Below are 16,142 nucleotides of genomic sequence, written 5' to 3'. Positions count from 1 at the left end.
AGAATTTTACTTACTTTTTTTTTCCAATTTGGGTGCCATTTATTTCTTCTTCTTGTCTGATCACTGTGGCTAGCACTTCTACTACTGTGTGGAACAGGAGTGGTGAAAGCAGCATCCCTGTTTTGTCCCTGTTCTTAAGGGAAATAGTGTTAGTTATTTCCCATTGAGTACAAGATTGGCCATAGGTTTGTTATGTAAGGCTGTTATGATTCTTCTAGTCCCACTTCACTGGGCATGTTTATCAGGAAAGCGTGTTTGGCTTCGTCAAATGCCTTTTTTGCATCGATGGATATGATTATGTGATTTTTGTCTCTCAGTTTGTTTATGTGATTGTATCACATTTATTGACTTGTGGATATTGTACACGCCTTGCATCCCTGGAACAGATCTCACTTGTTCATGGTGTATGATCATCTGATGTAATGCTGCATCCGGTTTGCTGGAATTTTGCTGTGGATTTTAGCATCTATGTTCATCCGGGATTTAGTCCTGTAATTGTTTTTCTTTGTGGTGTCTTTATGTGGTTTTGTTATTAAGGTAATGCTGGCTTTATAGAAAGATCTTAGAAGTATGCCTCTCTCTTGCATTTTTTGGAATAATCTGAGAAGTATTTATTTTAGTTTCTTTGATGTTTGGTAAAACTCCACTGTGAAGCCATCTGGTCCAGGGCCTTTGTTAGCAGGAAGCTTTTTGATTACTGTTCCAATTTCATCACTAGTTATCGACCTATTCGTGTGTGTTTTTTTTATTTTTTTATTCTTCCTGATTGAGTTTTAGAAGTTTGTATTTTTCTAGGAATGTGTCCATTCCGTCGAGGATGTCCAGTTTGGTGGATGCATGTCTGCTCAAAGGCTGGCTTAAGAGAGCTGAATGTGGGAAAGCCCATGCATGGGGACTGATCCCCAGGGCCTGTGCAGGTAGACAGGTGCAGTGCTTGCTCTGGAACCCTGGAAGAGCATCCTCCAGCCTCCTCAGTGCCTCTCTTGATTGAGGAAAACAGCTTGGATGTTGTTTTTCCTTCTGCACATTGAGCATGCCATGTTCTCCAAAACAGCTCAGATGAATTGGGGGGAACTCCTGATTTCTGTCAATAGTGGGTGTCCCAGCATCAGGATCATGAGAGATTGGCTGACATTCCAGGAATGCAAAAGGAGGGCTCTCAGCCTTGGGAGCACATTCTAAGGACCACCCTCTCGCTCCAAAAAAAGAAATTGTCGGAAGAGCATATGCCTTGGGATTCCAGTAGGAATCATGTGCTCAGAGACTGCTCTGGGCTGTACATAATTGAGAGCCATGATGAGGGCAGGTGGTAGGTGAACAGAATATGGTAAAAACATCCCCCAGATTCATGTGTGGGTGCTGGGAGTCAGTGGGGCCGGTCCAATAATGGGCAGGAAGGACTGCCCTTGATGCACATGTGTTCCTGCCTCCAGTGCCACAGCTCAATCCTTGGGAAAGCAGGCTCTGCATGGGGGTGGAAAGAGGAATGGTTCTTGCTCTTGAAGACGACATGTTTGGCTTAGAATTTTTTTCTTCGTCATTCTAAGTGGTCCCTCCTGCCTCCTTGTATATCCTGGACTCTGGGATCTCATAGAAGCTTCCTGAGCTTGGTGTCCTACAATTTTCCACTTTCTGCCTGCTGCATGTAATGTTGGTGTTAAAGAGTAATACAGCCCCCAGGTACCACCACTCTTGCTAAAAGCCCAGGATACAAGTCTAGATTAACTTCCTAAACTCATTACATTTTGAACCTCTTCCAGAAATCTAATCAACCAGTCTGGAATTTTCTGGTGAACACCACTGTGGTAATCTGTCACATGGTCCTTCTCCCTGGAATATGAGAGTTGTTTGGACATCACATTCCAGGGGGTAGATAAGAGCCTGCAGGAAAGTTGTGCGTCTCTCTCTCTCTCTCTCTCTCTCTCTCTCTCTCTCTCTCTCTCTCTCTCTCCTCTGTTCCAATCTCTCTGCCTCAATCTCTCTATCTTGTCTCTCTCAATTTCAAAAGATCCAATGTGTGACTCAGTGCAGCATGGGATATCCCAAATTATGGCAGATCTTTATAAGCCAAATTCTAGTACACCTTCAGATCTTTGAAGGGGAAGGTGTATGTGTGCACTGTGCTTAATTCTGAGAGAGGACACACTTCCCTCACAATCTGAGTGAGAATTTTAAGCCCAGAAGGATCTTTTTGAAGCCAGTTTGCATGGTTTGTTCCCTCGGGTTGAGCAAACATTAGTTATCCATACAGACTTTGGAAGTCATGTTTAGGGCCAGGCCCCTGGAATTGCCTGGGCCCAATGTGCTGCCTGTGGAAGGTCGGGATGTGAACGAAGAGGCCTGAACTAAAGAGAATGCCCTCTGGGAGCAGCTCCTTGATAAGGATACATAGGTGTTTTGGCCCACGTGTATTTTTCTCTGTGCCACTGTAGGAATCCCTTTCCACGTCCCGCGTGGTCCAGGGTTCTGGTTCAAGGTTCGAGTTCTGGAGAAGGGCCGCACACAAATGAAAGGAGACTTGAAGAAATTCAATTTGGAGAAATGGGGGGCCAGGCGGTAGTCCAACTCTAGTGGGAGAACTACTCCCTGCTCTGGCCCTGCCATCCCTTTTATTGAGGCTTTGGGGAAAACATCTTAGCCAGGATAAACAGAAATTTACATGGGAAAAACAAAGGTGGAGGCTGCTTCAGCTAACAATATCTCAACTAAAGGGTGAGTGGTTAGAGCAATTAAGGTTGTTGACCAGCTTTCCTGGCTTCCTGTCAACATCTCTCTTTTAGTGAAACTGATTTGTTTCCGGCATCTCCCCTGTTTTCTTTTCTTAAAAAAAATCTTGCATATGCAGACTGGAAATAAACACATAAGAACAAAAAATGAGACAAGCAACAATGGCTATGCTGAGAGTTCAAATTAAATCAGTCTGCAGTAAGTTTCTTTCTGGGCCAACAGTTTTTGAATCCCAGTTTCAATGTCCAACAGTTTTTTGAGAACATGTCAGCAATGGTATCTGGATGGTGGACAAATGGTGGTAATGCAGTTCCGACCTCTGGTTTGGTCCTGGGCAACCTGCAGTGATGCACAGCTGCTGACTGCTAGCATGGCCAGGTGTCATCAGTGTCTTCCATCTCTGGAGTGCTTCTCTTCTGTCTTTATGGCTGGAGCATTCCTGTCAATTCCTCTCTGTTGCAGGAATCCACATGGTCTTGGAGTTGTTTTCTGAAAATATACAAACATATTCTCGACCAAAAGTTAATAAAGGAATCTTTCCTATAAATTTTACTTGGGATCCTTTTTATTTGAGCCCAAATGATTTTCCTTTGGCTTATTCTGACACCATGTGTGTTTTTTCATAGGTGTCCTGCTCTTAGTATTACAAATGAAAATTAGTTTTCAAAGAAAAGAAATTTTTCTGGATATTTTTCCTTACATAATATTTTTCCATTATCCCCCCTTTTTTGATATAATTATTAGGAGGCTTTTGGAAAATTTTTATAACGCAGTCTTGATAACTTTAAATTTTAATTTTTTGTACAAAAATATGACTGTTTTAGGTTCATTGCATGTTAAGCAATTTTACCATGGAATGAACTTCCAATAGAAATTTTAGTTAATACTTTAGAAACAGCTTTTTGTCCAATACAATTAAATTTTCTTGAATATTCACTTATTTCAATTAGCCAATTTAAATTAATCTGAAAACTTGACTATTTTACTGTCAAATTTAATACTCTAACAATCTTCATTTACCCTGTAAATATTAATGCAAAGGATTATTTGCATCTTTGAGAAGGCTCTAAGCATTCCTGGTATTAGACTGGATTTACATATAGGGCTGCTGCTGTCAGCCAAGTCTCTGTTGCCTGGGTCCCGATCTGAGCTGGACAAGTCTTTGTCGGCCATCTGGGTCCCGATCTGAGCTGGACAAGGGAAGCGCCAAGCAGCCATAGGGCAGGAGACCTCCCTCAGAAGGGGCGAGTGTTCAAGCCCCTGCAATGTTGCGGGGGTGAGGATCTGTGCCCCACCTCTGTTGACCCCAAGTTCTCTCCTGATGGCCCCTCTGCGACTGTGCCTGTCTTAGGTTGTTCCTCCCTTGAGGAATCTTACCCGTCTTTGAGTAACCAGCCATCCTCCGGGGCCAAGCAGGGTGATGTGAGGTTCAGTTTTGTCTCCTTGGTAGCCTATGCCCCTATGGCCTCCATGCCCAGCACCTGCCTTGGGATCCCCTCGCCTGCTGGGGGGGCCCTGGCATTGATCACATACCTTGGGGAACCCAGGTTTCTTCTCCAGGGAGGGCCCAGCTCACGCCATTGTGCGAGAGACAGATCCATGGTACTAGCCACCATGAGGCTTCAACCTCAGCAGGAACAGAGAGCTCAGGCAACAGCTGTGGGCAATTGGATGGGGATAAGAGGGTCCCTCTTGGCAAAAAGAGCAAGGAGGGCTAATATAGAATGCTCAAGTGCCTTCCCAGGGGGCCTTCCACACAGTGAAAGGGATTAAATCATTTCAAGTGCTTTTAAATTGCTGCCAAACATTCAAAGAATCAGTTTATAAGTTTGTTTGGTATATGCTATTATAAAATATCAAAAATTATAATGACATTGTAGAATAATATCATGTAAGGATTTTCTTTGCTCTAGGCCATGGCAATTCAATTTTAAACTGGCTGTCAATTTCCTTTTGTATAGGCAAGGTCATGGTTACATTTTCTGTATCTCTCCCAGGAGCAAGTAGTGATAGTCCCCTACTTCTTTGCCCCATCCATGTTACTCCTGGATACTACATGAGTGGGGGATCAGCCCATGTAAGGGTTCTTATCCATGAAGGGTCAGAAGCATAAGTCTGAAATACTTCTATATTTGCCCCAGATAATATTACCATACAGATGATTACTTCTAGCATGGCAAGAAAGATGTTCTCAGGCGTCAGGCATTTGTACTGTCTTCCTTACCATGTCCCAGGAGACCTCCGGGCTGTTTGTTGTCTGGCTCATTATCCTCCTGCTTCTCATCTTCAGTGGACTGCTTGGAGTCACTGCCCTCTGTGGCTGAGGTAGTTGATTGTCTGCAGCTGCATGGTGTGGCTCCAGGCGCAAGGTCCTCATTAGTCTGGCTAGTTTCTCTCTTGGATCCCTGTTGCAGTTTAATATTTCTAGCAGGAATCCACACTGGTTTGTAAAAATTCTCTAGGAATATACAAGCATACCCTCTGCCAAAGGTTAATAATGGATCAGGTCGCTTCCATAAACCAGATTCGGGATCCTTCCATTTAACTAGACCATTTTCTTTTGTTTTATTCTGGCACCAATGTAGTTCCATAGGTGTCCTTCCTTCAGCATCACAAGTGAAAAAAATTTAAAGTAATTAAGGCTTGGTGCAGCCTACCCGCAGGTGATTTCTCCATCATCTCTTTTAGTTTTCCAAGTTGCGATTTTAGCCGCTGATGCTGTCGTTCAATAATGGCCTGTGCTGAATTTTCCAACTTTTACAAAATTCCTGGAATTGACAACTTGTGTAAGCAGGCCCATTATCAGTTTTAATAATTTTTGGAATTCTCATGATGGCAAAAGCAGCTAGGCAATGATTAATAACCTGTTTTGCTGTTTCTCCGGTAGATGCAGTAGCCCATATTACTTTTGAAAAGGTATCTACAGAGACATGTAATGCCCCAAGGCGTCCAAAGGGATTATAATGCGTTACATCCATTTGCCAGATATGGTCTCTTAGCAAACCTCTAGGGTTGACTCCTGTGTTAGGCCCTTGAGGTAGATGTAACATGCAAGTTGGACATTCCTTAATAATCTGTTTTGCCTGTTGTCGAGTAATTTAGAATTGTTTAGACAGCATTTTGGCAGGCTGATGTAAAAGCTGATGAGATTCTAAGGCTTCTTTTAATAAAGCAACCAGTTGATCAGCCTGTGCATTTCCTTTTGTTAAAGGACCTGGTAAAACACTATGAGCCCTGATGTGAGTGATATAAAAGGATATTGTCTTTGTTGTACAATCTGCTGAACTTGTTTGAATAGTAAAAATAAACTTTGGTCACTAAGCCATTTCAACCAGGCAGTTTCAATTCTATTCACCAAGTTTGCAGCATAAAAGGAATCAGAGACTATATTAAGAGGCTCTTGGAAATCCTGCAATGCAGCCTTAATAGCTTCTAGTTCAATTCTCTGTACAGAGGTATGATTGGTCAGTATGACTCAGTCTGAATTTATTGTATGATAGGCAGCTTTCCCACTTGATGATCCATCAGTAGAAACAGTTAAAGCTCCAGGAATAGGTTCCTGCCTAGTATTTTTGGTATAATGATGGAGGTATTATATAAAAACTGTAGTAATTTATGTTTTAATAGGTGACAGCTAAGTTCCCCTGAATATCCACTTAACCCAATTTGCCAATTTATATCAGTCTGAAATAACATTTCTAATTGCTTCCCAGTGAGGGGGACGTAGATACACTGGGGCTCTTCCCCTCTAAGCTGTTTACACCGTTTCCTAATTTGAAATAATTGGGCCAATAGTTCTACATAGGTAACTGCAGTTTTAGAGGATCGATGCCCTAGGTGGACCCATTCAATAATGGCAGGAGAATTTTTATTTTGGAATATGACTCCAGTGGGACTATTTGCAGTGGGGTTAATTTGTCCCAATAAAGGTAATTCGGTCTGGACCTGTGCTACTTGGGCTGAGGAAATTGCCTGCTCAACCCTTAGCAACTCATTCCTAGCTTCATCTGTTAAAGTTCGGGGAGAGGAAAGAGTAGAGTCACCTCTAAGTAAACTAAATAAATTTGTCATTTCTCCTGTAGAGATCTTCAGATAAGGTCTCAACCAGTTAATATCCCCTAATGATTTCTGAAAGTCATTTAAAGTTTTAAGACAATCTTTCCTTATCTCCACCTTCTGAGGCCTAACACATTGGTTTTCAATTATGGTTCCCAAATATTGGAAAGGTGTTTCTTTCTGTACCTTTTCTGAAGCAATTCTTAAGCCCCATTTAGGGAGCTCCTCTTCTAATTGGGAAAACATAGCCAAGGTCTGTTCTTCCCGTGGACTTGCTAAGAGCAAGTCATCCATGTAATGAATAATGTAACATTGGGAGTATTTGCCTCTTAAAGGCTGAACAGCTTGAGCCACATATTTTTGACACAAAGTAGGGCTATTGGCCATTCCTTGAGGTAAAACCTTCCATTGATATCTTTTCATAGGCTCTATATTATTAATAGATGGCACTGAAAATGCAAATCTCTGTTTATCTTGAGGTGCCAAGGGAATGGTGAAAAAACAATCTTTAAGATATACTACTATGAGAGACCAATTTAAAGGGATTTGTGAAGGCGCTGGGAGTCCAGGTTGTAAAGTTCCCATGGTATGCATAGTAGCATTAACTGCTCTAAGATCCTGTAACAATCGCCATTTCCTGTTGCCTTTTTAGGGATTGTAAATATAGGCGTATTCCAAGGACTATTGGAAGGTTCTATATTGGCCAGCCTCTATTTGCTCTTGTATTAATTCATGAATATGGCTTAATTTCTCCTTGGTTAGTGGCCACTGATCCACCCATACAGGTCTATCATCTTTCCATTGTATAGGATCAGCATGAGGGTGAGGAGACTGAGCAGTGGCCACTCCTAAAAAGGTTGATGTCCTATCTGCGTTATTAACTGCTTTCCTTTGCCAGTAACAATACATGCCTGTAAACCCTCTAAAACATCCCGGCCCCATAAGTTGACTGCAATTCCAGAGATGACCTAGGGCTGAAACCATCCTGTCTGTCCTTCCTCATTTTGCCACAATAACACTGCAGCACTACGTTGTGTGTCATTAGGAACTCCTACACCCTTAACTGAGCCCATAGCTTCTGCCATGGACCAACTTGGAGGCCAGAATTCTTTACTGATAACACTAACATCCGCTCCAGTGTCCACTAGACCCCTAAATTGTTTTCCCTCTATTCTTAAATTAATCATAGGACGGGTTTTGTTAATTTCATGTATCCAATAAATGTCCGAGCTTCCAAATCCTTGCATGCCTCTTTCCTTCCAAATCCTTGCATGTCTCACCTTGCTGAACATAAGGTAAAAGTAGTTTCTGAGCAATTCTTTGTCCTGGAGTAACTTGCATAACATGATTACATTCTAGTATAACTTTAACTTCTCCTTCATACTCTGAATCAATGACTCCAGGCAGGACAGTTAGTCCTTTTAGAGTGTTTCCACTCCTCCCTAAGATTAATCCCAAAGTTCCTAGTTGCACAGGTCCCCAAATTCCTGTAGGAACAGCTTGCCGAGCAATATTGGGGGTCAAAGTGACCGCTATAGTGCTGTTAAGATCCAGGCCTGCGCTTCCTGGAGTTGCTCGGATAAGGGAATCCACTGTGGACCTTGCAGGGCAGATTTCCCCTATTGATGACGGGGCTGGGGGGTACCCCTTAGGCCGTTTCCCGGCGATTGACCATGCCTTCTATCTTGATCTAGCAGCTGCCCATTTCTATGAAATTTTGATTTACAAAAACTGGCCCAGTGGTTCCCTTTCTGACATCTAGGACACCGAGAGAAGCTTAAATCTGGAGGCGGAGTGTTCACGCCTCTTCCTAGAGTGCTACCTTGTGTCCTTCTCAGTTACCTACATTCCTTTTGGAAATGTCCTATTCTTCCACACTTATAACACCTCTTATTTCTACCTGTTACTGCAGCAGCGAATAAATTTGCTTGAAAAGTGCCTGATCCCACATTCTGACACGCTTGAATCATCTCTGTAATGGTACTATTTCTTCTCAGAGGCGTCAGGCATTTTTTGCAATCAGCATTGGAATTCTCATAAGCTAATTGCTGAACTAAAATATCTCCTGCTGCCTCATGTTGAATCTGTCGTCTCACTGCTCAAGTGAGATGAGCGACAAAATCAGAAAATGACTCTGTAGGTCCCTGCATACATTTACTAAAAGCTCCCTGAGGGTCCCCCTTTGCTGATAAAGTCCACCAAGCTTTCCTTCCACAAAGTCTAATTTGCTGATATGCCTGTTGCACATAATGTAACTGATTTTGTACATCCATATACTGTCCCAGTCCTGCCAGCATTTCATAAGTTATGTGAGCATTCGGCCCTCTGTTTGTGCGGGCTTGCTCTTGATATTTCTCCAAGTATTCTCCCTTCCATAGTAAATAATCTCCTCCATCCAGAGTTGCACGAGCCAGAGAATACCAATCATAAGGAGTTAAGAATGCATCAGAAATATTATTCATGATTTATCCTGTAAAAGGAGCCATTGGACCATTTTGAACAACGCTTTCTCGCAAAGCTTTTATCATTTTAAAATCAATTTTTTCATGGCGTCTTATTATCTGATTTGGGTGCTGTGGGTCAGCTACTTGTATAACAGGAAAAGCAAGCCTTTCTTCCACCGACATGTCCTTCATTCCTTCTCTGATGGCCCTCTGTATAGATGATTCTATTGATGAATTAAATGTTTTAGGATTAGGACATGAAGGTGGAGGGGGCCATAAAGGCCATTCTTTCAATTTTTCTTCCTGCTCCTCTCTGGGAGGAGCAGAGGGAACCAGGGGAGGAAGTTCCTCCTCAGCCTCTCTAAAAGGCTCTAGCAAATTCAATATTATGTTCCCCATGGAGAAACAGTTTTATTTATTTTATTTATTTATTTATTTATTTATTTTTGTACCAACCTTTTTGCCAAATACTCAAGATCTAATGTACCTTCCTCAGAAAACCAAGGGTTATGTTCTATAACATAAAAGAAAACCTTCTGAAACTTTTAATTCCTTAAGCATTCAAACAAAAATTCTAATAAAGTTCACTTTATATTTATAACCTAATTCTTCCCCATTAGCCTGGCTGAAAAAGAAGTTCCCACCCTACTTACAGATCGCGACTCTGCAGCTGGCCCTGGGCTTTTCTGTGCAGTGAACTTCCCTCACCTTTTTCCAGTGAATTTTCCACACCTTTCTTCGGTGTACTTTTTCCTTCCTTCGCTCTTAGGCGAAAAATACCTTCTGCTCCAGAAGTCCCTTGGTAGGCGCCATAATGTAGGAATCCCTTTCTATGTCCCACGTGGTCCAGGGTTCCGGTTCAGGGTTAGAGTTCTGGAGAAAGGCCGCACACAAATGAAAGGAGACTTGAAGAAATTCAATTTGGAGAAATGGGGGGCCAGGCGGTAGTCCAACTCTAGTGGGAGAACTACTCCCTGCTCTGGCCCTGCCATCCCTTTTATTGAGGCTTTGGGGAAAACATCTTAGCCAGGATAAACAGAAATTTACATGGGAAAAACAAAGGTGGAGGCTGCTTCAGCTAACAATGTCTCAACTAAAGGGTGAGTGGTTAGAGCAATTAAGGTTGTTGACCAGCCTTCCTGGCTTCCTGTAAGCATCTCTCTTTTAGTGAAACTGATTTGTTTCCTGCATGCCACCAAGATTCCAAAGAGCCCAGGACTCTCTCCCCTCAGTGGTTTTCAGAATTGGATATGTCACTTCCCAGGTTCCGCTGCCACACCTCTCCTCTGGCCTCTGCACAGCCCACATTTTTACATTTAATTTTCTCAAGCCAGTTTGCTGAGCTCATCTGGCTCTTCTGAAGGAAATGCCCTTTACCTCCACAGAGGGAGGTGATTGAACCTCCTGCCTGTACTCCCCATCAGCTTGGTTTTAAGGGATCCATCCATTTCCTTCTTAACCACCAGCCTTTTAAGTTCTCAAGTTTACCCAGTCAGAGACTTTGAGTTTCCCAAGTGTGCACCTTGTCTTGGGTGATTCCTTTGGTCCCATTACAAACTTTCATCTCCTCCCTTCTGATTAATTCCTAGATGTGATTTAGGCCCCACCTCCTTTCGGGAAGGCTTGATTCTCAAAATTTGGAAGAACAGCTGTCCCTCTGTTCCTATTTGAATGGGCACGGGTGTGCAATTGAGGTAACATCAAGTTTCAGGGACTATTTGGTACTCAATACTGTTGCATTGTATTCCTTTTACTCTTGAGAGGATACCCTGTCTGCCTAATGGTGTGTTAACATGAACATTAGGGAATTTAGATGTGGTACCAACAACCCATCAAGTCTACTTCCATGTTGGTTTCATTTTCTTTTCCTTTCAAGAATGGACCTAGGATTCAGTTGGAGGTGTATAGAGTGCAAAACCCAATCAGGTTAACTGCCTGGAGATCCAGTACTAAGGTTCAGCTTTCAGTTGGAAGTTGCCATTTCAGCTAGGACCTCAAAAGGAAGGTGTGGCCAGATGGGGTATAATAGTTTCTGAGGAGGCTGAGGAGGGACCAGAGGCTAGAGCTTGAGAGTCACTGCCCAGGTCTGAGCAGAGGGCTCCCTGCACCATGTCCACTCTGGTGAGTCAGGAGCCTAATGTGGTCGTCAAGGACTTGCAGGAGAAGGTCCCATAGAGAATTGTTATTTTTTCCTAAAAAATAAACCGACTTTGCCTTTGCCTCTTGATGCAGGTTAGCCATAATCTAAAATGTTTTGATTTCTGCTTTGATATATCCCATTCATAGAGGTTTACAGGGCAAATTTCCCTGCTATCTGAAAGTAGAATATCCCTACAGAACCTATTGTAGGCCAAATTGGCAAAATCCTTTTTGTCATTTTAGCGGACAGTCTGTGTGTCTGACAACAGGTCCTAAAGGAGGTCTTTCATAAAAGCCAAGCGATGTTTAGAAAGAGAGGAAGGGAGAAAGAGAGATAAAAAAACATTTATGGGAGAAACATCCAACAGCAGGCTCCTGCCCACCCTCCACTGGGGGTTGGGAATGGAGCCTGCAAGATTCCTTAGGGTGCAAGCGGTGATGCTCAACCAACAGAGCAACACTGACCTGGGTTTGCAGTCCCTTTTTGAGAGGAGGCTTAGTTGTGACCTGTGAGCCCTCTCTTGTAATGAATTAAGTGGTCATTCTAATATTCATAGAAGGGACACACAATACAATGTACATCTCGGAATTAATGGTTATTTTTCTCATCTCTATCTCCCCCATTCTTTAGAAAACTTTTGTGCTGCTTTTACTCTTTCTCACTTAAAATATATCAAAGTCCAGAAGGTATGCATTGTGTGGGTGTTCCTTAATCTTCCCATCTGTTTTATTTGCTGGAGGTTAGCAAGAAGTGATGTTGGATCAGGGGCTGCTGCCTATTCCAGGTGCTTTCATTCCTGGAAAGATTTTCCCTGAAAATGTTGGGACCATCTCTGGTTTCCCATTACTCATTGCACAGCAGAATTACAGGTAGGAAGTGGGTAGATGTGGGAGGTGTCCAGTGGCCACCTCACCACTCCTTGGTGTCTGGTGAGGTGCTTGTCCTGCCAGCAGCCTAGGAGAGGCAGAGATGAGTGGCTTTGCGGCCCCTAAGTAGAAAACGGGATTGGGGTAAATTGGGATGCTCCAGTTGTTGCCAGAGCAGTGCCTTTGGCCCTCAGCTGGTTCCTCTGAAGGGAGAGGGAACAGGGTTGCTCATGCTCAGCCTGACATGATGCCTTCGTCCCTACCGTCTCCCAGGATCTCTTTCAGAGCAACTTCATTGGGATGAACCGCCAGGCTCCACGCAGACTCCTGGACCTGGCATGCCAGAGCCTGCTGAGGGATGAAGCCTCAGCCATCGCTGCGGTGGAGTGGCTGCCTATGGAGCTCTTCCCACCTCTGTTCACAGCAGCCTTGGCCGGGAAGCACAACAAAGTCCTGAAGACCATAGTGCAGGCTTGGCCCTTCCCCTGCCTCCCTCTGGGAGCCCTGATGAACCATCGGGAGCCTTACCACGATATCTTGCAGGCTGTGTTCGATGGGATCGATGTCCTGCTTTCCAAGGAGACTCGACCCAGGTGAGGGGGATTCAGCAGCCTGGTTGGGCCCTGGGGATTTGAGCAGTTACATCTGGGATACAGGAGAGTGCAGGGCCAAATGGAGAGTTCAGGGAGGCTGTGAAGCTACTGCTGTGGTCATTCTGAGATCAGGTTTCGCATATATAGGACTGATTAAGAAGCAGAGGGTGACCGAAGGGATATGAGTCCCACCCTTCCTGGTGGCACCAAAAGGTACCAGAAATGGGGACCATGAAGGATCCCAGTAGTGCAAGGAGCAGCTGATTTCCAGACTCAAGGCCATAGTCTCATTACCTGTTATCTTAAATCACCCCAGTGTACATCCTATTTTCTCTGCAGGAGATGGAAAATGCAGATGCTCAATTTACAGAGGGGAGCTCATCAGGATTTCTGGATCGTGTGGGCCGGAACCAGAGCTGATGTGTGCTCACTGCTGGAGCCTGAGGCCCCACAGCCCATGAGGAAAAGGGGGAAAGTGGATAGCTTAAGGGCAGGGCCAAAGCCACCATTAGCCCCCGTGGAGGTGTTAGTAGACATTTGCCTCAAGAAAGGTGTCCTTGATGAGTCCCTCAGCTACCTGATTAAGAAAGTCAGCGAAAGGAGAGGTTTGCTGCACCTTAGCTGTAAGAAGCTGAAGGTTTATGCCATGTCAAAAGAAAACATTAACATCCTGGGTATGGTACAGCTCGACTCTGTCCAGGATTTGGAGGTAAATTGTACCTGGAAGCTGTCCACTCTGAGGAAGTTCGCTCCTTACCTGGGCCAGATGGTCAATCTGTGTCGGTTCCTCCTCTCCCACGTCTTTAAGTCTTCTCACACCACCTTGGAGCAGGAGGAGCAGTGTGTTAGCCTGGTCACCTCTCAGTTCCTCAGTCTGTCCCACCTCCAGGAGCTCTATTTGGATGATGTCTCCTTCCTAAAAGGTCGCCTGGACCAGATGCTCAGGTGAGTGGTGGCGAGTTTTCCCTGCAGACCAGAGCGAGCCCCTTCTCATTTCAGTCCCCAGTGACAGGACCTCCAATGTGCTGTCCATCAGCAGTGCTAGAGAGCCTGAGTCACCAGAGGGTCCACACAATGTCTTGTTCACTGCTCTGTCCCCTTGCATGTTATCAAGTAACACGCCCCCAGACTAAGGTAGGATGAATGAACTAAGAAAGATGCTATTAAAGAGACTCCTTGCTATGAATGGAAGTAATGGGTGTTTCGGGCCAGTGATGGTAGCTTGGGAATCTTCTAAGTGGTGTCTGAGGGAAGATTATGCAAAGGAACCAAGTGAGGATGGCAGTGAGGAGAGGAAAGCCCATCAGAGGTGAGGTTTCAGAGGGTAAGGTCCCCACTTAGCGATTTGGTGATGGCAGCCTTTCAATCCAAACCTGCCTCGAATCACCTGTCTACCAAGGCTTGCCAAAGGCTCCTGCTAAGGGAATGCCTGGTAAATGCAGGATTCTGGAGGGAGGAATCATGAAAAGGAATAGGTAGTTTGTAGACAATGCAGTGATCTAAGTTCCTGCAGGGTGGCAGCCCCCACTGGATGTTGCCCGACGGTGTCCAGATTAGCCCTTTCTGCAACTATGCCAGTAGCCTCATGGGCTAAGAGATGAGGGTGACAGGAGTTCAGGCTGTTGCTGGAAGGTAGCCTGAATTGAAGGCATTTCGGGTCATGTCTCTAATACTAAAGTTCACTGGTTGCTTCCTGCTTGAGACATTGGGTCAGGCTCCTTTCTGTGCTCCTCCCACCTTTACCTCCCATCATTCATGCTCACAACACCTGTGTGTATGAGGGTGGGGTGTATTATGTGCTTCTGGTGACAGATGAGCAAATGGAGAGTGTGAGGTTTCATCCAGTTGAATCCCTCGCAGAGCAGATATGAGATGGAGAAATGATTCCACTCAAATTTGCATTCACATGAATCACACTTATCACTGTGCAACATCCTGGGTTTGATCATCATCTGGAAGACTTTAGACTTTGGTGACATGGGCCTCTTTACCTTAAGGCCTACCTCATGCTCATATTGCTCTGCCCCCAAGGCCCATCCCACTCACCTAACTGCTCTATGTCTCCCCAGCTGCCTGAAGACCCCTTTGGAGACTCTGTCCATCACGAACTGCCTGCTTTTAGAAAGTGACTTGAGACATCTCTCCCAGCACCTGAATGTCAGCCAGCTGAAAGTCCTGAATTTAAGGAGGCTCAACCTAACCAACCTCAGTTCTGGGTCCCTGCAATTTCTGTTAGAGAGAGCCGCCCCCACCCTGCAGGACTTGGACTTGGATGAGTGTGGGATCATGGACCCCCAGTTCATGGACCTCCTGCCTGCACTGAGCCACTGCTGTAAGCTCATGACCCTAAGTTTTTGTGAAAACACCATCTCCATGACCGTCCTGGAGGACCTGCTTCGCCACACCATCGGGCTGAGCAAGCTGAAATGCGTGCTGTATCCTGCCCCACTGGAGAGTTACGAGGAAAGGAGCAGCACCATCCACCTGGGCCGACTTGCTCAGGTGCATGCCAAGCTGAAGCATATGCTCCAGGAGTTGGGGCGGCCCGGCATGGTCTGGTTCTGTGCTTACCCCTGTCCTCACTGTGGCTGTAGAATCTTCTATAACCCAAACCCCATTCTGTAACCCTGATACATGTCTGTCTAGCTGGGTGCACATCTCATAGGCTTTACTCTCGGCTCTTGGGCACTGACGCCCAGACATAAGTGTATCTTAAAGGAACCCAGCAGCCAGTTTCAGACAACTACTCAGAGGTGGGGGAAAGGCTGACAGGGGGGCAGGTGGTTTCTTTGGGAAGATGGGTCCTAAGGAGTTAGAGATATGCACCTGAATTTATAGGGGGAGGGATTCAGGCTTGGGAGGTAGATGCAAGGATTACCTTTGCTTGAATGGTTGTGAATAAATGTCAGTAATAAAGGGAACTGAATGTGAACCATGTGGTGTCCTCTATGACATGTTAACTCGATTCACCCGTCTGCAGTTACTGGTTAAATAAGAGGCATGAGCATCGGTGATGCACAGACACTAGTCTGATGAGATTGGTTCCAGTAGATCACATCACCATTTATCCTTTCTGGGTTGGTGGTTCTTCTGGGGCACCAGTATCTCCTCCCTTACCTCTGTGAATGTTCAGTGGGTCAGCCCAAAGAAGGTGCATCCACAGGGACTGGAACGAGTGGCCTCCTTTGAGCACTACTGAACTACAACTTCCTAGGGGCCATGGACTCAAATACTCATCCCCACTGGGATCCTCCATCACTGGCCTTTGGCCGCTCCATGGTAGAGCTTCCCTGTGCACTAGTCAGACCCCAGTACT

General features: G+C 44.9%; 1 protein-coding gene across 1 annotated transcript; it reads left to right on the top strand.

Annotated features, from left to right (window-relative positions):
* Window positions 1–11,336: 11,336 nt before the first annotated feature.
* LOC307096511 (melanoma antigen preferentially expressed in tumors-like) lies at window positions 11,337–15,451 on the top strand (the record flags this gene model as incomplete). Its single annotated transcript, XM_079766172.1, has 4 exons — window positions 11,337–11,348; window positions 12,507–12,826; window positions 13,166–13,771; window positions 14,896–15,451. The coding sequence occupies 4 exons, from the start codon at window positions 11,337–11,339 to the stop codon at window positions 15,449–15,451; spliced, it is 1,494 nt and encodes a 497-aa protein (XP_079622298.1).
* Window positions 15,452–16,142: the final 691 nt, after the last annotated feature.

The sequence above is a fragment of the Cnephaeus nilssonii genome (genome assembly GCF_951640355.1).
Source record: "Cnephaeus nilssonii genome assembly, chromosome: Y".
Lineage (NCBI taxonomy): Eukaryota > Metazoa > Chordata > Mammalia > Chiroptera > Vespertilionidae > Cnephaeus > Cnephaeus nilssonii.
The sequence above is the reverse complement of the archived record's forward strand: the minus strand, read 5'-3'. Positions and strand labels throughout refer to the sequence as shown.